Source organism: Phoca vitulina, unplaced genomic scaffold (assembly GCF_004348235.1).
Source record: "Phoca vitulina isolate PV1807 unplaced genomic scaffold, GSC_HSeal_1.0 scaffold17, whole genome shotgun sequence".
In the NCBI taxonomy this organism is placed as follows: Eukaryota; Metazoa; Chordata; class Mammalia; order Carnivora; family Phocidae; genus Phoca; species Phoca vitulina.
In genome coordinates, this window is record NW_022589720.1 from 32787949 (window position 1) to 32813398 (window position 25450).

Consider the following 25450-nt stretch of genomic DNA (forward strand, 5'->3'; position numbering starts at 1 on the left):
GATTGCATTAAATGTGTAGATTGCTCTAGGTAGCATAGACATTTTCACAATATTTGTTCTTCCAATCCATGAGCATGGAACGTTTTTCCATTTCTTTGTGTCTTCCTCAATTTCTTTCATGAGTATTTTATAGTTTTCTGAGTACAGATCCTTTGCCTCTTTGGTTAGATTTATTCCTAGGTACCTTATGGTTTTGGGTACAATTGTAAATGGGATCAGTTCCTTAATTTCTCTTTCTTCTGTCTTGTTGTTGGTGTATAGAAATGCAATGATTTCTGTGCATTGATTTTATATCCTGCCACTTCACTGAATTCCTGTATGAGTTCTAGCAGTTTTGGGATGGAGTCTTTTGGGTTTTCCACATAAAGTATCATATCATCTGCAAAGAGTGCAAGTTTGACTTCTTCTTTGCCGATCCGGTTGGCTTTTATTTCTTTTTGTTGTCTGATTGCTGAGGCTAGGACTTCTAGTACTATGTTGAATAGCAGTGGTGATAGTGGACATCCCTGCCGTATTCCTGACCTTAGGGGAAAAGCTCTCAGTTTTTCCCCATTGCATATATTATTCACTGTGGGTTTTTCATAGATGGCTTTTATGATATTGAGGTATGTACCCTCTATCCCTACACTGTGAAGAGTTTTAATCAAGAAAGGATGCTATACTTTGTCAAATGCTTTTTCTGCATCTATTGAGAGGATCATGTGGTTCTTGTTCTTTCTTTTATTAATGTATTGTATCACATTGATTGATTTGTGGATGTTGAACCAACCTTGCAGCCCAGGAATAAATCCCACTTGGTCATGGTGAATGATCCTTTTAATGTACTGTTGGATCCTATTGGTGAGTATTTTGGTGAGAATTTTTGCATCCATGTTCATCAGGGATATTGGTCTGTAATTCTCCTTTTTGATGGGGTCTTTATCTGGTTTTAGGATCAAGGTAATGCTGACATCATAAAACGAGTTTGGAAGTTTTCCTTCTGTTTCTATTTTTTGGAACAGTTTCAGAAGAATAAGTATTAATTCTTCTTTAAATGTTTGGTAGAATTCCCCTGGGAAGCCATCTGGCCCTGGGCTCTTGTTTGTTGGGAGATTTTTGATTACTGCTTCAATTTCCTTGCTGGTTATGGATCTGTTCAGGTTTTCTATTTCTTCCTGGTTCAGTTTTGGTAGTTTATACATCTCTAGGAATGCATCCATTTCTTCCAAATTGTCTAATTTGCTGTCATATAGTTGCTCATAATATGTTCTTATAAGTGTTTGTATTTCTTTGGTGTTGGTTGTGATCTCTCCTCTTTCATTCATGATTTTATTTATTTGGGTCCTTTCTCTTTTTTTTGGTAAGTCTGGCCAGGGGGTTATCAATATTATTAATTCTTTCAAAGAACCAGCTCCTAGTTTCGTTGATCTGTTCTACTGTTCTTTTGGTTTCTCTTTCATTGATTTCTGCTTTGATCTTTATTATTTCTCTTCCCCTGCTGGGTTTAGGCTTTATTTGTTGTTCTTTCTCCAGCTCCTTTAGGTGTAGGTTTAGGTTGTGTATTTGAGACCTTTCTTGTTTCTTGAGAAAGGCTTTTATTGCTATATACTTTCCTCTTAGGACCACCTTTGTTGTATCCCAAAGATTTTGAGCAGTTGTGTTTTATTTTCATGAATTTTTAAAATTCTTCTTTAATTTCCTGGTTGACCCATTCATTCTTTAGTAGGATGCTCTTTAGCCTCCATGCATTTGAGTTCTTTCCAACTTTCATCTTGTGATTGAGTTCTAGTTTCAAAGCATTGTGGTATGAAAATAGGCAGGGAATTATCCTAATCTTTTGATACTGGTTGAGACCTGATTTGTGACCCAGGACGTGATCTATTCTGGAGAATGTTCCATGTGCACTAGAGAAGACTGTGTATTCCGTTGGTTTGGGATGGTATGTTCTGAATATATCTGTGAAGTCCATCTGGTCCAGTGTGTCATTTAAAGCCTTTATTTCCTTTTTGATCTTTTGCTTATATGATCTGTCTATTTCAGTGAGGGGAGTGTTAAAGTCCCCTACTATTATTGTATTATTGTCGATGTGTTTCTTTGATTTTGTTATTAATTGGCTTATATAACTGGCTGCTCCCATGTTAGGGGCATAAATATTTACAATTGTTAGATCTTCTTGTTGGATAGACCCTTTAAGTATGATGTAGTGTCCTTCCTCATCTCTTATTATAGTCTTTGGTTTAAAATCTAATTTGTCTGATAGAAGGATTGCCACCCCAGCTTTCTTTTGATGTCCATTAGCATGGTAAATGGTTTTCCACCCCCTCACTTTAAATCAGGAGGTGTCTTTGGGTCTAAAATGAGTCTCTTGCAGACAGCATATTGATGGGTCTTGTTTTTTTTTATACAATCTGATAGCCTGTGTCTTTTGATTGGGGCATTTAGCCCATTTTCATTCAGGGTAACTATTGAAAGATATGAATTTAGTGCCATTGTATTGCCTGTAAGGTGACTGTTACTGTATATTGTCTCTGTTCCTTTCTGGTCTATGTTACTTTTAGGCTCTTTCTTTGCTCAGAGGACCCCTTTCAATATTTCTTGTAGGGCTGGTTTGGTGTTCACAAATTCTTTTAGTTTTTGTTTGTCCTGGAAACTTTTTATCTCTCCTTCTATTTTCAGTGGAAGCCTACCTGGATATAGTATTCTTGGCTGCATACTTTTCTCATTTAGTGCTCTGAATATATCATGCCACTCCTTTCTGGCCTGCCAGGTCTCTGTGGATAGGTCTGTTGCCAATCTAATGTTTCTACCATTGTAGGTTACAGACTTCTTGTCCTGAACTCCTTTCAGGATTTTCTCTTTGTCTCTGAGAATTGTGAGTTTTACTGTTAGATGTTGGGGTGTTGACCTATTTTTATTGATTTTGAGGAGTGTTCTCTGTGCCTCCTGGATTTTGATGCCTGTTTCCTTCCCCAAATTAGGGAAGTTCTCTGCTATAATTTGCTCCAATATACCTTCTGCTCCTCTCTCTCTTTTTTCTTCTTCTGGGATCCCAATTATTCTAATGTTGTTTCGCTTTATGGTATCACTTATCTCTCGAATTCTCCGCTCGTGATCCAGTAGTTGTTTATCTCTCTTTTTCTCAGTTTCTTTATTCTCCATTATTTGGTCTTCTATATCACTAATTCTCTCTTCTGCCTCATTTATCCAAGCAGTTAGAGCCTCCATTTTTTATTACACCTCATTTGCGCCTTTTTGATTTCGACTTGGTTAGATTTTAGTTCTTTTATTTCTCCAGAAGGGATTCTCTAGTATCTTCTATGCTTTTTTCAAGCCCAGCTAGTATCTTTATAATCGTCATTCTGAACTCTAGTTCCGACATCTTACTAATGTCTGTGTTGATTAGGTCGCTGGCAGTCAGTACTGCCTCTTGGTCTTTTTTTTTGAGGTGAGTTTTTCTGTCTTGTCATTTTGTCCAGAGGAGAATAGATGAATGAGAGAACAAAATGCTAACAGGATAACAACGACCCCAGTAAAATATACACTAAACAAATCAGAAGACACCTTCCAGAAAGTGGTTGCTTTTCTGTTCACAGAGTTGCTTGCTATTCTTTTCTTCGATCTCCTGTTAAGTTTGTTGGTGTTCTGGATGGTTTGATAACTATCTAGCTGAGTTCCTGGGACCAGATGAAATTTAGGTCTCCTACTCCTCCACCATCTTGCTCTCACCCTTCCAAGATCTTGGCAGCTGGGAAGTGAAAGGCAGAGGGAGGGAGCATGGGGCAGGAGCGGTGCCTGGGCGTGTGTTCACTGGAATGGCCGCCTGAGGGACCCACAAACCTCGTTTTTATGTTTTCTGTCTCTTTGTTAAGTGTCTCACTGATGTCTCCACTTTTTTCTAAAGTCCAGTGAATGTTTTAATGATCATTACTGTAAGTTCTCTATCAGGCATATTACTCATATCTGTTTCACTTAGCTCTTTTGCTGTCCTTTTGTCCTGTTCTTTCATTTGGGACATAGTCCTATGTCTTCTCATTTTGTCTAACACTCTGTCTGTCTCTGTGTGTTAGGGACGTCAGCTACATTTCCTGCTCTTAAAAGTAATGACCTTCTAAAGAAGAGTGCCTTGCATTGCAATTTCCTCTGTTCAGTATAACCTAGCACTTTAGCTAAAGCTATATATGTTGCTTGCACCCAGCTGTTGTGTCCTGGCTGCTTTTTCTTTCAGGCCAGTGTCTTTAGAGGCTCTCTTTGCCTGTTGTGGGTAGTGTCTGGTCCCCAACCAGGGTGGGGTGCACAATTTTAACAAGGTGCACCTTGGGCTTCCACAGGACCCACCACTGCCACCACCGCCACTGGGATGGAGGCTCTGGAAAACACGTGGGTCAGGAGAGGCGATGATGGCAAGGTTTGCAGCAGTCTTCTGCTGGACAGTACCCACAGAGGCTGGACTGAGGCAAGGGTTACTGGGGGGGGAGGGCAGGGCTTGGTGTAAGCCAGCTAGGTAGTGAATGTGGGTGCTGTGCTTGTTCCTGCAGGTGGCCATGTGTTTATGCTGGGGGGTGGAAAGGCAGATGGCACCTGCCAGCTTCTTTGTTCCTGAAAAAGTCCCTCCATGAACATTGCCTCTTTGGGACACGTTCTGAGATGCATTAGATAACTCCCTTTGGTGTGCCCCCAGTATTTTGCAAACTGTTGCTTCTATGCTGTAACTCCACAGGGTGTTTTTTGTGCTGTCTAGGAGCAGGGACTCAGCTGCTTATCACCCTCTGGGCTCTCCCAGAGCTGAGCCCTCTGATTTTTAAAATTTCAGTCTTTAAGTCACACTGGTTGTTAGAACTCACCAAATTCAGCCTCTCTAGTTTTGTAAGCCAGATGTTGTGGGGATTCCTCTTCCTCTGTGGGCTCCTTGGTGTGATGTTTTGTTTCTTACTCTTTTCCACACCTGCAACTCCCTTCCCCCACCTTGTGAATAGCCACAGTTTCACTCCCCACCATGTGTCTGCCCTTCCTACTCTCTTCCATGTGGCCTCTTCCCGACCTTTGGTTGTGGAGTTTGTTATGCCAGTCTTCCGTCATTTTCTATGTTATTTACACCGATGTGAGTATTATCTAGTTTTATCTGTGGGATGAGGTGAGCTTAGGGTCCTCTTACTCTGCCATCTTGGCCCCTTGATTTTGCTTCACTAGACTCAAACATAGTTGAGAGAAACAAAATTAAACTGCTTGACTTTAAAAAATATTTAAGGGAATATTTAAAATGTGCTGTTATTTTTCAAAAGTGGGAAATTTAAACATTTTTTGAGGAGTAAACACTTCATGAATGCTGTTAATATATTTTTATTATGAGAAATGGAAGCAATAGAAAAATATTCTATCATAAATGTCATGAAATCCCCTTTTTCTTTCTATTTCATTGGTGTGCAACATGTAATATGAGTTTCAAATTAAGATGTTTTGTCATTGGAGCTTTACAATCATTCTCCTCAAAGCAACAACCCCTGAACATAGCACTGAATCATATAATCATAATGCCTCATCCACATCTGGCCAATCCCTCTATTCTGAATTTTCAGTAAAATGATTTAGTTACTTGAACACCAGCTGGTAGCCTATCCTCTATACTGCAAGTAATAGAAAGATTTATAGGTTACTCGTGTTGCCTTTTTTCACTGTGCTTAGGAAGACAGGATGTTACTTTACATTTTAATCACTTCGTAATCATTGATTGTGACAAATATGTTGGTCTGAATTGAAGGAGGAATGTCCAAAAGAGAGACATCAGAGATTAATTTTAGTTAAAAGTATATTTCCAGCTGAAAGCTAAAATATAGACACTAACTTAGTATGAAATTGATAGATGTGTGTGTGTGTGTATGTGTTGCATATGTTTGTGTTTCTTCAGTTGTAGAGAAATTCTAGAGAAAGTAGGCAAGGCTACCTTACCTAGATGAAAGAGAGTTTGCAAATTTAACACAAGTTTGGTATATAAAAGGGCTTTTAGACATTTTATGCTATTCCCTCCCTCCCCAGAGTAGAAAGTAATCACAGGGAATGCAGGAACATCTGGTCCTAAAGGTAAGTCAGGTCAGAGAAGAATTTCAAAATGGAGAAGGAAGTAGGTAAACAGGGGTGACTATCATAGGGTCAATGTCTTTTCATATGCCTTTCTTTTTATGTGTGAGCCCCTACTTATGGGTAGTTTCATTCCCTCCACAGTTCATATTATATTCTAAATTTGACATCATACAGGAATGAAAAGGATTTTTACTTGATTGGGTCTCAAAGGAAAAGAATTTCAGTCATAAAATACAGAATACGTGGATTTAGAACATTTAAAAAAGCATGATACAAAGATTTCTGTTACTAGCCAAGATGGAGGGTAAATTTAGAGAGACGAGATTTACTTTCCTGTCTAAATAACAAAAAACTGAATAAAATATGTGAAAGAACAGTTTTCAAGACATTGAACATTAAGCAATGACGGGTAGTGATTCCCTTCACTATATAAACAAAGGAGATGAGATCTATTATTTCCCCAGCTTATTGGCTGCAGATTTCCCAGACCACAAGGGAGAGAGAACCTAGACAAAGCCTGTGGTTTCCCTGAGTTGAGAAGATAAAGCAGGGAAAGTGGGAAGGCCAACCAAGCCAGAGTTCATAGGAAGAGTGTCACAGAGGAATGAGTTATGCAGAAAGAGGGAGAAAAATCACTGGAGATCGGCAGAGTCCTCTATGTGTTTTCAGCTCTGTACTGATCAGTTTATGAGGGTGAAGAAACTACTTGAGGCTGGAGAAAGAACCACCAGAAAGGATTAGAGGGAATAAAACCCAAGGCTTACAGAAGACATCAGCCAATGTGGGAAACCCATAATTCTGGAATCAGGGTAGAGTTCTCAGAAGTGTTTTTTGTCTCAGTAGTAGCAAAATCAACCCTAAATTAAATGCTGCTCTGGTTCCTTCTAACAACACTCATAAGTAAGACCTTACTGTTTCTAAGTAACTTAACAGCACTCCAGAATAAAGCTGAAGAATATTTACAGAAATGCAAAAATATACAGCATCCAACAAGATAAAATTCATAATGTCTAGCATCCAATAAAAAATTATCAGCATGCAAAGAAGCAAGGTATTATCCATATGAAGGTGAAAAATAATCTATTAAACCAACCCAGATTTGGCACAGAGGACAGAATTAGTAAACCAGGACAGTAAACAATTACTATAATTAAACCCCCTATTTCAATAAGCTGGAATAAATATTGTGCATGTTAAGTAAAGACAAAAAACATGTTAAAAAGCCTAAATTGGACTTCCAGGGATGAAATCTACAGTGTGTGAAATGAAAAATATAATAGGTGGGATTCATGATAGATTAGACATTGCAGAAGTGATTACTGAACTTGAAGACACAGCGATTGAAACTATGCAAATGAAACACAGAAAAATTACTGAAAAAGCCCCATAGAGCATTAGTGTTTAATACTTCTTGCAGTGCAGGTCTATGGGAGGTAAGATGAATCCTTTCAGTTTTTGCCTGCTTCCAAGTGTGTTTATTTTGACTTCATTTTTATTTTTTATTTACTTGACAGAAAGAGACACAGAGAGAGAGGGAACACAAGCAGGGGGAGTGGGAGAAGGAGAAGCAGGCTTCCCGCTGAGCAAGGAGCCTGATGTGGGGCTTGATCCCAGGACCCTGGGATCATGACCTGAGCCAAAGGCAGATGCTTAACTACTGAGTCACCGAGGTGCCCCTTGACTTCATTTTTAAAGAACATTTCTCCTGGATATACAATTCTAAATTAACAGTTTCTTTTTTCTCTAAGAACTTTAAGATGCCATTCCATTGCTCACCCCCTTCATTTTTTTTCTGTTAAGAGGTCAGCCATCACTCTCATCATTGTTCATTGTATGCAATATTTCCTTTCTTCCTCTGATTTTGGGGTTTATCTTTATTCTTTAGATTTCAGCAGTATGATTATGATAAGCCTAGGTGTGGTTTTCTTTGTATTTACTTTTCTTGGGTTTCTCTGAACTTCTCAGGTGCATATGTTGACATCCTCCATCAATTTTGGAAAATTGTCACTCATTACCTCTTCTGATATTACTTCTCTGCTTTTGTTGTTGTTTTTGTTGTGGGACTCCAGATACACAAATGTTAGCCTATTTGATATTGTTTCACAGTTATTGGATGTTCTTGTCACCCTTCTTTTAAAAATGTTTTCTCTTTGTGTTTTAAATTGGGTAATTTCAATTTCAATTTTCAATCCAAATTCACTGATTCATGCGATATGTTCAGTATGGTAATGAGCCCATCTGCCTTCCACAGATCCTGGTTGTCTGCATCTCAGAGGGATGTGTCTCAGCATTCTTGCCTCTACCCCAGCCCAAATCAGTCACTGTATGGTACTCACTGAAGACCCCAAGTACCTAAGGAGTTCAGTTCATTTCTCCTTTGCTGCCTCCAGACTGCAATAAACTCCCTATGCTTACACTTCAGAGGAGAGTCCCTTTCTGTCCCTCTCCAAATATAGGTTATTACTGCCTCTTACTCAGTGTTGGCCGGGAGAACTTATAGAACTTGTCTCAGTTCTCCTTTCCTGCCCTCAGTGTTCATGAGGTCCTGTACACTGTACCTCGGAGGAGCAGATCTCTCTCAGCATTCCTGCCCCTCTTCCACTGAAGTTAGGTGCCTGCTGCCTTGTATCACTGTAAAGCCCTAGTGTTTGAAAGTTTCTCTTAATTCTTAGCCTAGCCCCAGTATTTCTCATGACCACTCTGTAGGCCCATGAGAAAATGTTGGTAGGTGGGCATGCTCTATGTCCTGAGGATTCTCAACCAACATGACAGCCCACACTTGGTCCACAAAATATTTTTTAGAAGTTCAGCAGTTTTCTTCTTAACTATTTCTCTGACAGCTTTCTCCTTTTCCACTGCTTCACCAAGGATGAAAGAAACTGTTGGGTCTCTTCACTGTAGAGAGGTTTGTAACTTTCTAGATTTTATTCATTAGATGTTTTCCCCCCTTATTTAACTCTCTGATGAATTTTTAATAAACTATGATTTCATTGGTTATCTGGCTTGTTATTGTTAAGATAGGAATGGCATTCTTTTGTAATTTTCTACATTCTAAGCAGAAGCTGACACCTGGCATTTACACATATGTGATTATTTTCCCTTCATATATATATATATATAAATAGTTTTGGCAAAGTTATTGTTATTCCTCTTTCAGAATTTCTTAAAATCATTCATCATAGTCCTTTGAATACCCTCAGTGATAGAAGACCTTTATCTCTAAAAATCATAGCTGCTCTAAAATAAAAATGACATTAAAAATTAAGTTTGGGGGCGCCTGGGTGGCTCAGATGGTTAAGCGTCTGCCTTCGGCTCAGGTCATGATCCCAGGGTCCTGGGATCGAGTCCCACATCGGGCTCCCTGCTCCTTGGGAGTCTGCTTCTCCCTCTGCCTCTCTCTCTCTCTGTCTCTCATGAATAAATAAATAAAATCTTTTAAAAAAAATTGAGTTTGCAAATAATGCTAATAATGAAATTTAGCAATGGTTTAGTAAAAACAATGTAATTATAAAATAATTAGACTGACTTTCTTATGTCTCTTTTAAACAACTTTGAAGACAGTTTTATACAAGTAGTTCAAAACTGGTTTTGAGTGATAACAGCATCATTGAAATATGAAAGCTGTTTCTAATGATGGCTGCTTAATTATAGAATACTAATTTAAACCAAGAATTGAGGAACATGTAATTTTTAAATTCATTTTTATTGCTCATATATCTAGCCTTGAACCTGTTTTTAAAATTACTTTGAAATATTTCAAACTTTAGTTCTTCTTGTACTCTGAATAATGCAATTCAATAGATAACATATAGCTTACAATTTTATGGTTTTCTTTTTAAATACAAAAATAGGTTAATTTTAGGTTTACTTGAAAACATATCATAACACATTTTTAGTTTGTTTACAACTAATTTCAAATGAAGTGTTTCAAGGGGAAGATAGATACACTTCATTCATGAAAACAAAAGTGGAAATGGAGTACCACAGAAAAGTACTCATTTATGGGATCAGATGTGGCCACAGTTCCCAGCAGAGGGCAGCACTCTACGGGAAATCACAGGTCGCTAGGGGAATGCTTCTGAACTTTTGCCTCAAGTGCCAGAGCCTTGTCAAACTGTTGAGAAACATTTATTGGATTTTATTTGTTGAATTTTAAACAGTTATGAAATTATGAAACACTTACTTTGAGGCTGAATATTCTGACTAGGTGCTTATTTGATTTTTTTTCCTGTCACATACCAAAATTTAAGGACATGTAATAATAATAATGACTTATTGTAAATTTACTGACTTCTGTGTAAAATACAGTTTCTTTTAATTGTTGAAAATGACTTCTACAATGAATCATGGAACACTACATCAAAAACTAATGGTGTACTGTATGGTGACTAACATAACATAATAAAATTAAATTAAATTAAAAAAAAGAAAATGACTTCTTTTGAAGTTCATTGGCATCTTCATGTTATGAAAATTGCAGGATTTATTGCACAAAACCATGTTCACAGCATTTTTACATTTTATGATTTTATGAATGTCTATTATGTCCCCGGTAAGGTGTTCACTTTTTTCTTCTTCTACACTGTTTTTTTAAGATTTTTATTCTTATGCAAGATTTTTCATCTGTCAGTTTCCAGTCCAAAAAATGTATTATTTTTGAGCATTTTAACTAATTAATTAATTAATTTGAGAGAAAGAGTGAGAGAGAGAGAGAGAACAAGCAGGGGGGAGTGGGAGCAGGAGAGGAAGAAGCAGACTTCCTACTGAGCAGGGAGCCCGATGCGGGGCTCGATCCCAGGTCCCCAGGACCATGACCTGAGCCAAAGGCAGATGCTTAAAGACTGAGCCACCCAGGTGCCCCTATTTTTGAGCATTTTCTAAGTGTGGGCTCCTTTGCAAATGCTTTTGCTCCTGACTTATTTTAGTTATCTTTTTCTCTCCTGTAGTTCAATTATATATGTGTTGACACGTGCTCAGATACAGCAAGAAGAGGTCGGTGCCCTTCAACAGCATCCTGCAGTCATGTCTTCTACATTAATGCCTAACCTAACTTCTTCCTTTCATTTCTTTTCCTTTTTTATTATAAAATATACATTTATTTATAGACGGGTCTATAAAATATATTTGTACTGTTTAATGTACAATAACAAAATAAAACAAATGGTAGTGTAACCCAAGTCAAAAAATAGAACTTTGGCAGCTTCCAAGCACACCCACTTAGTTTTTGGCTTCCTCCCCAATTATAATCCTATCCCTCCACCCTGGAGGTATCTACTGTTCTGGCTTTGTGATAATCATACCTTTCTCTTTATGCTTATACAACCTATATATACATCCTTAAACAATGGTCTGATTTTGCCTGTTTTGAATTTAATATGAATGGAATCATACTGTTGGAATTTTTTTTCCTATTTTAAACTTTTAATTTGCATATTAAAAATTGTGCATTCCAATAATTAAAATCATTTGAACAAAAAAATGGCACTCTGATTAAACTGCATTTTACAGTTTGCAGGACACCTTGGACCAATTGGTTTTTACTCTAGATTTCACTGTCGAACCCCCCAGCTTCTTCCTTCACCAACATGCAAGTTCTTTTCCTTCCCTGCCAGCCAGCCAGGCAAATGGGAGGCAGGCCCGGCATTTATTGTGGGTAGTTCTGATTCTTTGATGAGAAAAGGGCAGCAGTCATTTAAACTTGATCCAACCTCTTTGCATCTTAAAAGTTAAACAGCTAAAAGAAGTAGAATAAGTAAAATAAGAAGGCAGTACTTGTGGAATGTACGGTGCATGTTGGTGGTGCACACATCGTTATGATTTGCCTGCTTGCTTCTCCTCTTCAGTCATTTCTTTTGAAGACAGTGGATTTTTCTCTTGCTTTTCTACCTTCTTTAATTTCAACTTATCGAATTTCTTAACCTCAGCCTTTTGGGGTTTGTCAGACATAATTGCAGAGGAAGCAGAGTGAGGTACTCCAGAGAGCGGACTCCAATCTGCATGGTGGCCGCCTCCAAGTGCCCTATTGGAATTATTTTTTTCCTTCTTCTTTTGATCAATATTGTGTTTGCAATGCCATCCATACTCTAGCATTTGGCTATATCATTTTCTCAGTGATATACTGTTTCATTGTATGAATATTTCACAACTCATTCATGCAACTGTAAGTGGACATTCAGGTTGTTTGCAGTTTTTGGTTACTGTAAATAACTCCTGCAAATATTCTTACACACCTATGCTGGTGCGTATGTTTACATGTTTTTAGGGTAGGTACTGGCATACTTTATTATTTTTCTAGTGCAACACGTCTTGGGTTTTGATATTCAAACTTTAGAATATAGGTATCTTTGTAATACACTTGTCAGCTGATGTTTTGCATGAAAAATTTGTATTTATGCCCAAATGCAGTACTACATTTTCAAGAAAACTCTGTGTGTGTGTTGGGGGTGTGTGTTGTGGGGGAAGTCTTGAATTATAGTCTAAGTAGAATTGTTAAGTGTTAATGTTTTGAAAGGTGCAGTCAGAATCAGCAAAGGGCATTGTGATGGTTAATTTTACATGTCAACTTGGCTGGAGGTGGATGCCCAGATATTTGGTTAAACATTATTTGTGCATCTGTGAGGATATTTCTGGATGAGATTAACATTTGAATAGAGTGAATTAAACAGATTGTCCTCTACAATGTGGGTGAGCCTCATCTAACTCACTGCTGGTCTCAATAGGACAAAAGGCTGAGTAAAGGAGTATTTGCTTTTTCTGCCTATCTTCTAGGTGGAACATTGGTCTTCTCCTGTCTTCAGACTTGGGCTTGGACTAGAACTATACCATTGGCTTTCCTGGGTTGTCAGCATATTCCTGGGTCTGGACGGCAGATCTCAGGAATTCTCAGTCTCCATAATCATGTGAGCCAACTTCTTACAATGAATCGTAAGTCGTACATATATCCAGTTGATTGTGTTTCTTTAGAGAACCCAGACTAAAACAGCATGTTGCTCTATACAAAGCAATTGTTTGAAATGAGCATATTAATCATTTAATGAACATTTCAGTCATTTTACATCTTAACATGACAGCTTGTCACTTATATATATAGGTGTTTACTGTGAATTAGTTATGTTTTAGGAAATTGGTTGAGGTTCTGAGTTGACATATAAAATGTTATGTTTTCTTATTTAAAATATTGATAAGTAGACTCTAAATTAGCATTTATTTTTTAAATGTCTAATTTATAAAAACAGATTTCTGATTTTAAGTGGAGAATACCTCAAGTGGGGAAATGCTATACCTAAAATGGAAATGCTAGGTCAGAGATTGTGTGTATCTTCAACTTGGCTAGATAATGCCAAATTATATTCCATAAATATGGTACAAATATTCCCACCAGGTGTCTGTGGGAATTCTCTTGCTTATATCCTCACAGAGAAGGTAACCAAATATCCCAATTTTTAAGGAAATGGACTGTTTTACAGAAAAATTCCAGTTAAAAAACATAGAAGAAAATATAGAATTAGGAAAGAATAATTTTACAGACCCGAATGATATTATAGATTAAGGGAAGGATTATTAATTGGTGTCAAAAATCATTAAGTAAGTGGTTAATGGGAAACTTGGTTAATTGCTAAAAGAAAATCTCTATTGTTATTTTTTAATAGCAAGGGGAAAACTTATCTGTTCAGTGGAGGGGAAAACAAAGTAACTTAGTATAAGAATCAATCAATTGTAGCATCAGTATTGGTTGTTAATCAAATAATATGTGCCTTTTGATATAATGCCACATGAAGTTACACACCATCGCCTATGAATTATTCTAGGCAACAATATTTAAATTGGATTTATTAAGGCTCTAATATGATGTGCAATTTACAAGAAATGTAGAATATAGACAAACAAGTTAAATGAGAGCATAGCAATGAAATTAGACAAATTCAGGGATATTCTGTGGGAGGTAAATGGGCTGGATTCTTTAAAAAGTTACTATTGTGGGCGCCTGGGTGGCTCAGTCATTAAGCGTCTGCCTTCGGCTCAGGTCATGATCCCAGGGTCCTGGGATCGAGTCCCACATCGGGCTCTCTGCTCTGCGGGAAGCCTGCTTCTCCCTCTCCCACTCCCCCTGCTTGTGTTCATGCTCTCGCTATGTCTCTCTCTGTCAAATAAATAAATAAAATCTTTAAAAAAAAAATAAAAAAAAAAATAAAAAGTTACTATTGTGAAAAAGACATTGTGGTTGATTATGAGAAACTAAGGGACATAGAAACCAGAGACAAATGATCCTACATTTGATATTTGAATGGACAAACCACCTGTGTGCAATATTTGGGGATTAAATGGGGAATTTTGAAAATACTCTCATATCAGAGGAGATAAAATGTACTGAAAGAGAAAGTAGAGATCATTTACTAAAAAAAGTAGGCTGAGGAAAAATATGTGCAATATGATTTTATACTGAGGTACTGAGGTGAAACTGCAAAGGGATGTGTGTGAGTGTGTGAGTGTGTGAGTGTGTGTGTGTGTGTGTGTGTGTAAAGACCTGGAGATATAGAATTAAGATAATTAGTAGTGGTGGTCTCTGGTGGTGAAGGATTGATTTAATTCTGTTTTTCTAATTTTCTACAATGCACATATGCTGCTTTTGTAATAATAATTTTTAAAAGACACAACGTAGATGAGAGAGGGATAGTCCAAGATAATACAGGAGTAGGAGACATTAGTTAAGTCTGGTCCCAGGAATTCAACTAGATAGCTATCAGATCATTCTGAACACCTGCAAACTCAACCAGAGATCTAAGAAAAGAATAGTGGCAACTCTACAAATAGAAAAGCAACCACTTTCTGCAAGGTAGGGGGTGTGGAGAAGTGAATCTGAGGTAATATATGGGAAGATAAACACGGGAGGAGGGAGCGTCCGTAAGCTGGCTATCATCTGCAAGTGATATAGCAGTGGAGCACAAACCAGAACTTTTAGAAGTCTGCTCCAGTGAGGGACATCCCTGTGCCTGAGCGGTGCCCAGGTGGTGAAGCAGGGTGGAATCCTAGATGGGACAGTGTGGTCTGAGGATCCTTGGGGCACAGGAAGACTGGGGGTGCCTGAGTGCGGCAGAGGTCCCAGGCATCAGAGCGGGGAAGCCAGCTGCAATCAGTGAGCCCAGGAGTGGGCTCTCAGCTTGGGGTTGCCATATACCATGAACCATGGTAGGGTAGGTTGACCCTTCCCTAAGCAGGGGCCCAGGAAACGGCAGAACCATGGCCAGACCCCTCTTCCTCCCCTGGGGGGAGCAGGGCCAGTGCATGCTGCAGGAGTTTGCAGGGTTTGGAGACACAAAACAGGGTCACGTGCCTGAGATAGAAATGCTCGGTCACTGGCTGGGTAAGCATGGAGTGTGGATGGAGACCAGGGAGACAGGAGTGATTGACTGCTTTTCCCTGAGAGTGCATTGAGGAGGAGTGGGGCCCCAAGATTTCAGCTCTGGGGCTGGAGCGTGGGAGGCCACCATTTTCATTCTTATCCTCTAAAGTGGTGCAGAAAGCCTTCAGGGAACAAAAGCCACATATAGCAATCAGGAGCATCTTACTTAGCCTGGCCCCTGGCAAGGGCAATGCAATTACGCCCAGGGCAAATATAGCGGAGAATCAGTGCAACAGGCCCCTTCCGCAGAAGATCAGCAAGAACATCCTGCTAAGACCAAGTTTACTGACCACAGAGAACTGCAAAACTCCAGTGCTACATGAAAATAATATATAGAATTCATGGCTTTCTCCTCATGATTCTTCAGTTGTTCAATTTTAATTTTTTTTCTCTTTCCTTTTTCAACCAATTTCTTATTTTATCAATCTTTTTAAAAATCTTTTTTAATTTTCAATTTTACAGTTACATTCTATCCTTTCATTGTATTTAATTTTAGTTTTGTGTATACACACACACGTTTTTCTTTCTTTACAATTTTGGGATGCAATTTCTTCTAACAAACAAACCAAAATACACCCACAATCTAGTGTATGGCTCTATTCTCTTCACCTGTCTGATCATATTCTCTCTCTCTCTTTTTTTTCTTCTTCTTTTTTTAATTAAAGCCTTTAAATTTTCATCTTTACAGTTACATTCCATGCTTTCATTGTCTTTAATTTTATTTTTCTACATGTTTTTCTTTCTTTACAATTTTGAGATGTAGTTTCTTCTAACAAACCTACCAGAATACTCAGGGTAGTGTATTGCTCTGTTCTGTTCACCTGTCTAATTCCTTCTTATTTTCTTTTCGTCTTTTAATTTTCATTTTTCCAGTTACCTCCTATCCTTCCATTGTATTCAATTTTATTTTTGTACATATGTAAGTTTTTCTTCACATTTTTGGGATCTAGTTTCCTAATAAACAGACCAGAATACACACAGGATCCCATGTATTGCTCTGTTCTGTTCACCTGTCTGATTATATTATATTATATATTTATTTATTGGTTTCAGGTCTCTTCTGATTTGATTTGTGTATATTTCTCTGGGGTCCTTGTTGCCATTTTAGTATTTTGTTCTCTTGTTCATCTATTCTTCTCTGGACAGAATGACAAGATGGAAAAACTCACCTCAAAAAAGAGAAGAAGAGGCAGTACTGACTGCCATGGACCTAATCAGTATGGATATAAATAAGATGTCAGAACTAGAGTTCAGAATAAGAATTATAAGATACTAGCTGGGCTTGAAAAAAGCATAGAAGACACTAGAGAATCCCTTTCTGGAGAAATAAAAGAACTAACATCTAATCAAGTAGAAAAAAAAGGCTATTAATGAGCTGCAATAAATAATGGAGGCTCTAACTGCTAGAATAAATTTAGAGATATAGAAGACAAAATGATGGAGAATAAAGAAGCTGAGAAAAAGAGAGAGAAACAACTACTGGATCACGAGGGGGAAAATTTGAGAGATAAGTGATACCATAAAGCAAAACAATATTGGAATAATTGGGATCCCAGAAGAAGAAGAAAGAGAGAGAGGGGCTGAAGGTATATTGGAGCAAATTGTAACTGAGAACGTTCCTAATCTGGGGAAGGAAACAGGCATTCAAGTCCAGGAGGCACAGAGAACCCCCTTCAAAATCAATAAAAATAGGTCAATACCTCAAGTGAAACTTGCAAATCTCAGAGACAAAGAGAAAATCCTGAACGCAGCTTGGGACAAGCTGGGGTTATGGGACATAACCTGTAAGGGTAGAAACATCAGACTGGCAGCAGACCTATCCACAAAGACCTGGCAGACCAGAAAGTACTGGTGTTATACATCCAGGTGCTAAATGAGAAAAATATGCAGCCAAGAATACTTTATCCAGCAAGGATGTCATTTCAAAATAGAAGGAGCGATAAAAAGCTTCCAGGGCAAACAAACTAAAATATTTTGTTATCACTAAACCAGCTCTGCAAGAAATATTAAAGGGGATCCTTTAAGTAAAGAGAAAGCCCAAAAGTAACATAGACCAGAAAGGAACAGAGACAATAAACAGAAACAGTGACTTTACAGGTAATACAATGGTACTAAATTCATATCTTTCAATAGTTACCCTGAATGTAAATGGACTAAATGCCCCAATCAAAAGACACAGGCTATCAGATTGGATAAAAAAACAAGACCCATCAATATGCTGTCTGCAAGAGACTCATTTTAGACCCAAAGACACTTCCAGATTGAAAGTCAGGGGGTGGAGAACAATTTATCATGCTAATGGACCTCAAAAGAAAGCTAGGGTAGCAATCCTTATATCAGAAAAATTAGATTTTAAACCAAAGAGTGTAATAAAAGATGAGGAAGGACACTATATCATAAAGGGTCTATCCAACAAGAAGATCTAACAACTGTAAATATTTATGCCCCTAACATGGGAGCAGCCAATTATGTAAACCAATTAATAACAAAATTAAAGAAACACAATAATAATACAGTAATCACAGGGGACTTTAACAGCCCACTCACTGCAATGGACAGATCTTCTAAGCAGAAGATCAACAAGGAAACCAGGGCTTTGAATGACACACTGGACCAGATGGACTTCACAGATATATTCAGAGCATTCCATCCTAAAGCAACAGAATACACATTCTTCTCAAGTGCACGTGGAACATTCTCCAGAGTAGATCACATCCTTGGTCACAAATCAGGTCTCAACCAGTACCAAAAGATTGGGATCATTCCCTGCATATTTTCAGACCACAGTGCTTTGAAACTGGAACTCAATCACAAGAGGAAATTTGGAAATAACTCAAATACAAGGAGGCTAAAGAGCATCCTACTAAAGAATGAATGGGTCAACCAGGAAATTAAAGAAGAATTTAAAAATTCATGGAAACAAATGAAAATGAAAACACAACTTCTCAAAACCTTTGGGATGCAGCAAAGACAGTCCTAAGAGGGAAGTATATACCAATACAAGCAATACAAGCCTTTCTCAAGAAACAAGAAAGGCCTCAAATACCTAACTTTACACCTAAAGGAGCTGGGAAAAGAAGAGCAAATAAAGCCTGAACCCAGCAGAAGAGAAATAGTAAAGATTAGAACAGAAATCAATGAAATAGAAACAAACAAACAAACAAAAAACAGTAGAACAGGTCAACGAAACTAGGAGCTGGTTCTTTGACAGGATTAATAAGATTAATTATTAATTAATTCGATTAATAACTGGCCAGTCTCCCTGGTCAGACTTATCAAAAAGAAAAGAGAAAGGACCCAAATAAATAAAATCATGAATGAAAGAGGAGAGATCACAACCAACATCAAAGAGATATAATTATGAGAACATATTATGAGGAACTATATGCCAACAAATTAGGCAATCTGGAAGAAATGGATTGCATCCCTTGGGATGTATAAACTACCAAAAGTGAAACAGGAAGAAATACATCCCTAGGGATGTATAAACTACCAAAAGTGAAACAGGAAGAAAAAAACCTGAACAGACCCATAACCAGCAAGGAAATTGAAGCAGTAATCAAAAATCTCCCAATAAATAAAAGCTCAGATCCTGATGGCTTCCTAGGGGAATTCTGCCAAACATTTAAAGAAGAATTAATACCTATTCATCTGAAGCTACTTCAAAAAAATAGAAATGGAAGGAAAACTTCCAAACTCGTTCTATGAGGCCAGCATTACCTTGATCCCAAAACCAAAGACCCCACCAAAAAGGAGAATTATGGACCAATATCTCTGATGAACATGGATGCAAAAATTCTCACCAAGATACTACCCAATAACATCCAAAAGTACATTAAAAAGATTATTCACCATAATCAAGTGGGATTTATTCCTGGGCTGCAAGGGTGGTTCAACATTCACAAATAAATCAGTGTAATACAGTACAACCATATGATCCTCTCAATAGATGCAGAAAAAGCATTTGACAAAGTACAGCATCCTTTCTTGATTAAAACTCTTCACAGTGTAGGGATAGAGGGAGCATACCTCAGTATCATAAAAGCCGTATATGAAAAGCCTGTGGCGAATATCATTCTCAGTGGGGAAAAACTGAGAGCTTTTCCCCTAAGGTCAGGAACATGGCAGGGATGTCCACTCTTACCACTGCTTTTCAACACAGTACTAAAAGTCCTAGCCTCAGCAAAAAGAAAGAAAAGGCATCTGAATCGGCAAAGAAGTCAAACTCTCACTCTTCGCAGATGACATGATACTCTATGTGGAAAACCCAAAAGACTCCACCCTAAAATTGCTGGAACTCATACAGGAATTCAGCAAAGTGACAGGATATAAAATCAATGCACAGAAATCATTTCCATTTCTATACACTAACAATGAGACAGAAGAAAGAGAAATTAAGGATTCGATCCCATTTACAATTGCACCCAAAACCGTAAGATACCTAGGAATAAACCTAACCAAAGAGGCAAAGAATCTGTACTCAGAAAACTATAGAACACTCATGAAAGAAATTGAGGAAGACACAAAGAAATGGAAAAACATAATGGGTGGAGCGTGGTTGCTAGGTTGGTTCCTGTGGAGCTAAGTGGGCTGGGAGAGGCCTGTGAGAGTATTGATGTGGGGGAAAAGATGGCGGAGGATTAGGGGACCCTATTCCAACCGGCCCCCAGAACTGAGCTGGATATCTACCAGACCACTCTGAACAACCACAAAATCAGCCTGAGATGTAAGAAGATAGATCTGGATCTCTACAAACAGAATATCGCAGGAGGTTGGTTTCAAGGTACGAAGTGGGGAGCTGTGATTCCGCGGGCAGATATTGGAGGATAAACGGAAGGGGGAGGGAGCCGAGCCATGGGGATCCTACACCACCGGTGAGCGATAGCCTCCCGCGCTGGGGACAGGGCACGGACTCGAAGATCAGTAGCGGCGGGGAAAGGACTTTAGGGCAGCCCCCCAGATGGAAACCCGGAGCAGGGCTGCATGTGCAAACTGGGGACGGCTGGCGGTTTTAGAAGCACAAAGAGCAGAGATGGGCCCGACCTGGAGGTGAGGACTGCAAGCACTGCTGAGGGGCGTACAACCCAGAACACTGCAGTTTATAGTAGCACAGACAGAAACAGAGATAGTGTGGCCTGGAGAGCTCACTGAAGAACAGATTTCGATCTCTCTGCTCTGAGACAGAGGGTTGGAAATGATCTCTTCTGCTCTGACTCTCAGAAGAGACGTGGAAAGCCTCCAGGGAAAGCTGCCAGAGAACAAAAGCCCCCCAAAAACGTTTTTCGCTGAGCCCATCCCCTGCCACAGGGGGCAGGGCAACTCTGTCCAAACAGGGTTGCCTGAGTAACAGTGCAGCAGGCCCCTCCCCCAGGAGACAGGCTGGGAGAACAAGAGGCCAGCAACCCTAAGGTCTCTAGAAAACAGGTGCATCTTGCTTGGGTTGTGGTCAATAATTTGGACTCTATATATTCCCTCAACCACCCCTCAACAGAATGACTAGGAGGAGGAACCCCCAAAATAGGAAGACTCAGATTATGACTTATGCCATAGATTTACAAATGGATTCAGATATAACCAAGATGTTGGAGATGGAATTCAGGCTAGCAATTGTTGAAGACAATAGCTAGAATGGAGAAATCAATTAATGGCAACAGAGAGTCTCTAAGGGCAGAAATGAAAGCTGAATTGGCAGAATTTAAAAATGCTATCAATGAGATCCAATCTAATCTAGATAATCTAACAGCTAGGGTTAAGCAAGGCAGAAGAACGAATTAGTGACCTGAAAGACCATTTAATAGATAAAAAGGGAAAAGAGGAGGCCAGGGAAAAACGACTCAGAATCCATGAAAATAGAATCAGAGAAGTAAGTGACACCATGAAACGTTCCAATGTCAGAATTATTGGAATCCCTGAGGGGGTGGAGAGAGAGGACTAGAAGATATATTTGAGCAAATTGTAGTTGAGAACTTCCCTAATCTGGGGAATGAAACAAACATTCGTGTCCTAGAGGCAGAGAGGACCCCTCTCAAATCAAGGAAAACAGGCCAACACCCTGGCATGTAATAGTAAAACTCGCAAATCTTAGAACCAAGGAAACCATCTTCAGAGCAGTTAGGGGGAAGAGATTCCTTACGTACAGAGGGAGGAACATCAGAATAACATCAGACCTATCCACAGAGACCTGGCAAACCAGAAAGGCCTGGCAAGACATATTCAGGGTACTAAATGAGAAGAACATGCAGCCAAGAATACCTTTATCCAGCAAGGCTTTCATTTAGAATGGATGGAGAGATGCAGAGCTTCCAAGACTGGCAGAAACTGAAAGAATATGTGACCACTAAGCTGGCCCTGCAAGAAATATTAAGGGGGTTTCTATAAAAGGAGAAAGACCCCAAGAGTGATACAGAAAAGAAATTTACAGGGACAATCTGTAAAAACAAGGTCTTCACAGGGGCGCCTGGGTGGCTCAGTCGTTAAGCATCTGCCTTTGGCTCAGGTCATGATCCCAGGGTCCTGGGATCGAGCCCCGTATCAGGCTCTCTGCTCAGCGGCAAGCCTGCTTCTCCCTCTCCCACTCCCCCTGCTTGTGTTCCCTCTCTCGCTGTGTCTCTCTCTGTCAAATAAATAAATAAAATCTTTAAAAAAAAAACAAAAAACAAAAAGCAAAAAACAAGGTCTTCACAGGCAACATGATGACAATAAATTCCTATCTTTCAATAATCACTCTCAACATGAATGACCTAAATGCTCCCATAAAACAGCACAGGATTGCAGATTGGATAAAAAGACAGGACCCATCCATATGCTGTCTACAAGAGACTCATTTTGAACCTAAAGATACATCCAGACTGAAAGTGAAGGGATGGAGATCCACCTTCCATGCCAGTGGACCCCAAAAGAAAGCTGGGGTAGCAATTCTTCTATCAGACAAATTAGATTTTAAACTAAAGACTGTAGTTAGAGACACAGAAGGACACTATATCATTCTTAAAGGGTCTATCCAACAAGAAGATCTAACAACTGTAAATATCTACACCCCCAACATGGGAGCAGCCATCTACATAAGCCAACTGTTAACCAAAATAAAGAGTCATATTGATAACAATACGTTAATTGTAGGAGACCTCTATACTCCACTCTCAGCAATAGACAGATCATCTAAGCAGAAAATCAACAAAGAAACAAGAGCTTTGAATGACACACTGTACCAAATGGACCTCATAGATCTATATAGAACATTCAACCCTAAAACAACAGAATATTCATTCTTCTCGAGCGCACATGGAACTTTCTCCAGAATAGACCACATACTGGATCACAAATCAGGACTCAACTGATACCAAAAGATTGAGATTATTCCCTGCATATTCTCAGACCATAATGCTTTAAAACTAGAACTCAATCACAAGAAAAAATTTGGCAGAAATTCAAACACTTGGAAGCTAAAGACCACTCTCCTCAAGAATGATTAGGTCAACTAGGAAATCAAAGAAGAACTTAAACAATTCATGGAAACCAATGAGAACGAAAACACATCGGTCCAAAAACTATAGGATACTGCAAAGGTGGTCCTAAGGGGAAAATACATAGCCATCCAAGCCTCACTCAAAAAAACAGAAAAACCCCGAATTCACCAACTAACTCTGCACCTTAAAGAACTAGAGAAAAAGCAACAAATGATGCCTAAGCCACACATTAGAAGAGAAATAATTAAGATTAGAGAAGAGATCAATGAATTAGAAACCAGAAACACAGTAGATCAGATCAACGAAACTAGAAGCTGGTTCTTTGAAAGAATTAACAAGATCGATAAACCACTGGCCAGACTTATCCAAAAGAAAAGAGAAAGGACCCAAATTAATAAAATTATGAATGAAAGGGGAGAGATCATGACTAACACCAAGGAAATAGAAACAATTATTATAAATTATTATCAACAAGTATATGCCAATAAACTGAGCAACCTGGATGAAATGGATGCCTTCTTGGAAACCTATAAACTGCCAAGACTGAAACAGGAAGAAATTAACCTGAGTAAGCCAATAACCAGTAATGAGATTGAAGCAGTGATCAAAAACCTCCCAAAAACAAGAGTCCAGGACCTGATGGATTCCTTGTGGAATTCTACCAAACATTCAAAGAAGAAATAATACCTATTCTACTGAAGCTGTTTCAAAAAATAGAAACAGAAGGAAAGCTTCCAAACTCATTCTATGAGGCCAGCATTACTTTAATCTCCAAACCAGGCAAAGATCCCATCAAAAAGGAGAATTTCAGACCGATATCCCTGATGAATGTGGATTCCAAAATCCTCAACAAAATCCTAGCTAATAAGATCCAACAATACATTAAAAGGATCATCCACCACGACCAAGTGGGATTTATCCCTGGGATGCAAGGAGTGGTTCAGCATTCAAAAATCAATCAATGTGATAGAACACATTAATAAGAGGAGGGAGAAGAACCATATGGTCCTCTCAATTGATGCAGAAAAAGCATTTGACAAAATATAGCATCCTTTCCTGATTAAAACTCTTCAGAGTATAGGGATAGAGGGAACATTCCTCAAGTTCATAAAATCCATCTATGAAAAACCCACAGTGAATATCATCCTCAATGGGGAAAAGCTGAGAGCCTTTCCCTTAAGATCAAGAACACGTCAAGGATGCCCACTCTCACCACTCTTGTTCAACATAGTACTAGAAGTCCTAGCAACAGCAATCAGACAACAAACAGAAATAAAATGTATTCAGATTGGCAAAGAAGAAGTTAAACTCTCTCTTTTTGCAGACGACATGATACTTTATGTGGAAAACCCAAAAGACTCCACCCCCAAATTACTAGAACTCATCCAGCAATTCAGTAATGTGGCAGGATACAAAATCAATGCACAGAAATCAGTTGCTTTCTTATGCAGTAACAGTGCATCTGTAGAGAGAGAAATTAGAGAAATGATTCCATTTACAATAGCACCAAAAACCATAAGATACTTTGGAATAAACTTAACCAAAGAGGTAAAGGATCTATGCTCTAGGAACTACAGAATACTCATGAAAGAAATTGAAGAAGACACAGAAAGATGGAAAAGCATTCCATGCACATGGATCGGAAGAATAAACATTGTTAAAATGTCTATGCTACCCAGAGCAATCTATACCTTCAATGTCATCCCAATCAAAATTCCAATGACATTTTTCAAAGTGCTGGAACAAACAATCCTAAAATTTGTATGGAATCAGGAAAGACCCCGAATCGCCAAGGAAATGTTGAAAAAGAAAAACAAAGCTGGGGGCAGCACGTTGTCCGATTTCAAGCTATATTACAAAGCAGTGATCACCAAGTCAGCATGGTACTGGCACAAAAACAGACATATAGACCAATGGAACAGAATAGAGAGCCCAGATATGGACCCTCAACTCTATGGTCAAATAATCTTCAACAAAGCAGGAAAAAATATGCAATGGAAAAAAGACAGTCTCTTCAATAAATGGTGCTGGGAAAATTGGACAGCTATATACAGAAGAATGAAACTCAACCATTCTCTAACACCATACACAAAGATAAACTCAAAATGGATGAAAGACCTCAATGTGAGACAGGAATCCATCAAAATCCTAGAGGAGAACATAGGCAGTAACCTCTTCAACATCGGCCACAGCAACTTCTTTCAAGATACATCTCCAAAAGCTAGTGAAACAAAAGCAAAAATGAACTTTTGGGACTTCATCAAGATAAAAAGCTTCTGCACAGCAAAGGAAACAGTCAACAAAACAAAGAGGCAACCCACAGAACGGGAGAAGATATTTGCAAATGACACTACAGACAAAGGGCTGATATCCAAGCTCTATAAAGAACTTCTCAAACTCAACACCCAAAAAACAAATAATCAAGTCAAAAAATGGGCAGAAGCCGTAAACAGACACTTCACCAAAGAAGACATACAAATGGCTAACAGACACATGAAAAAATATTCATTGTCATTAGCCATCAGGGAAA

At 38.6% G+C, this 25450-nt stretch overlaps 3 protein-coding genes across 5 annotated transcripts in view; 2 read left to right on the top strand and 1 right to left on the bottom strand.

Moving 5' to 3' along the window:
- Positions 1–25450, top strand: part of FBXO4 (F-box protein 4) — a 509956-nt gene that overhangs the window by 32419 nt on the left and 452087 nt on the right. Inside the window, exon 6 of one of the 3 annotated variants that reach the window (XM_032415203.1) lies at positions 12823–12953. In XM_032415203.1, coding sequence (XP_032271094.1) covers positions 12823–12953 — 131 coding nt within the window. Of the gene's footprint in view, positions 1–12822; positions 14030–25450 lie in introns of those variants that run through there. The other 2 variants (XM_032415202.1, XM_032415200.1) reach the window with 2 other exon arrangements.
- Positions 11866–12000, bottom strand: LOC116639093 (thymosin beta-4, Y-chromosomal-like). Its single transcript, XM_032415205.1, has one exon. The coding sequence runs from the start codon at positions 11998–12000 to the stop codon at positions 11866–11868; it is 135 nt and encodes a 44-aa protein (XP_032271096.1).
- The window catches only part of GHR (growth hormone receptor), a 603240-nt gene continuing 590724 nt past the window's right edge, over positions 12935–25450 (top strand). The window contains exon 1 of the mRNA XM_032415198.1: positions 12935–12953. The gene's annotated coding sequence lies outside the window, so the exon portion shown is untranslated. The remainder of the gene's footprint in view (positions 12954–25450) is intronic.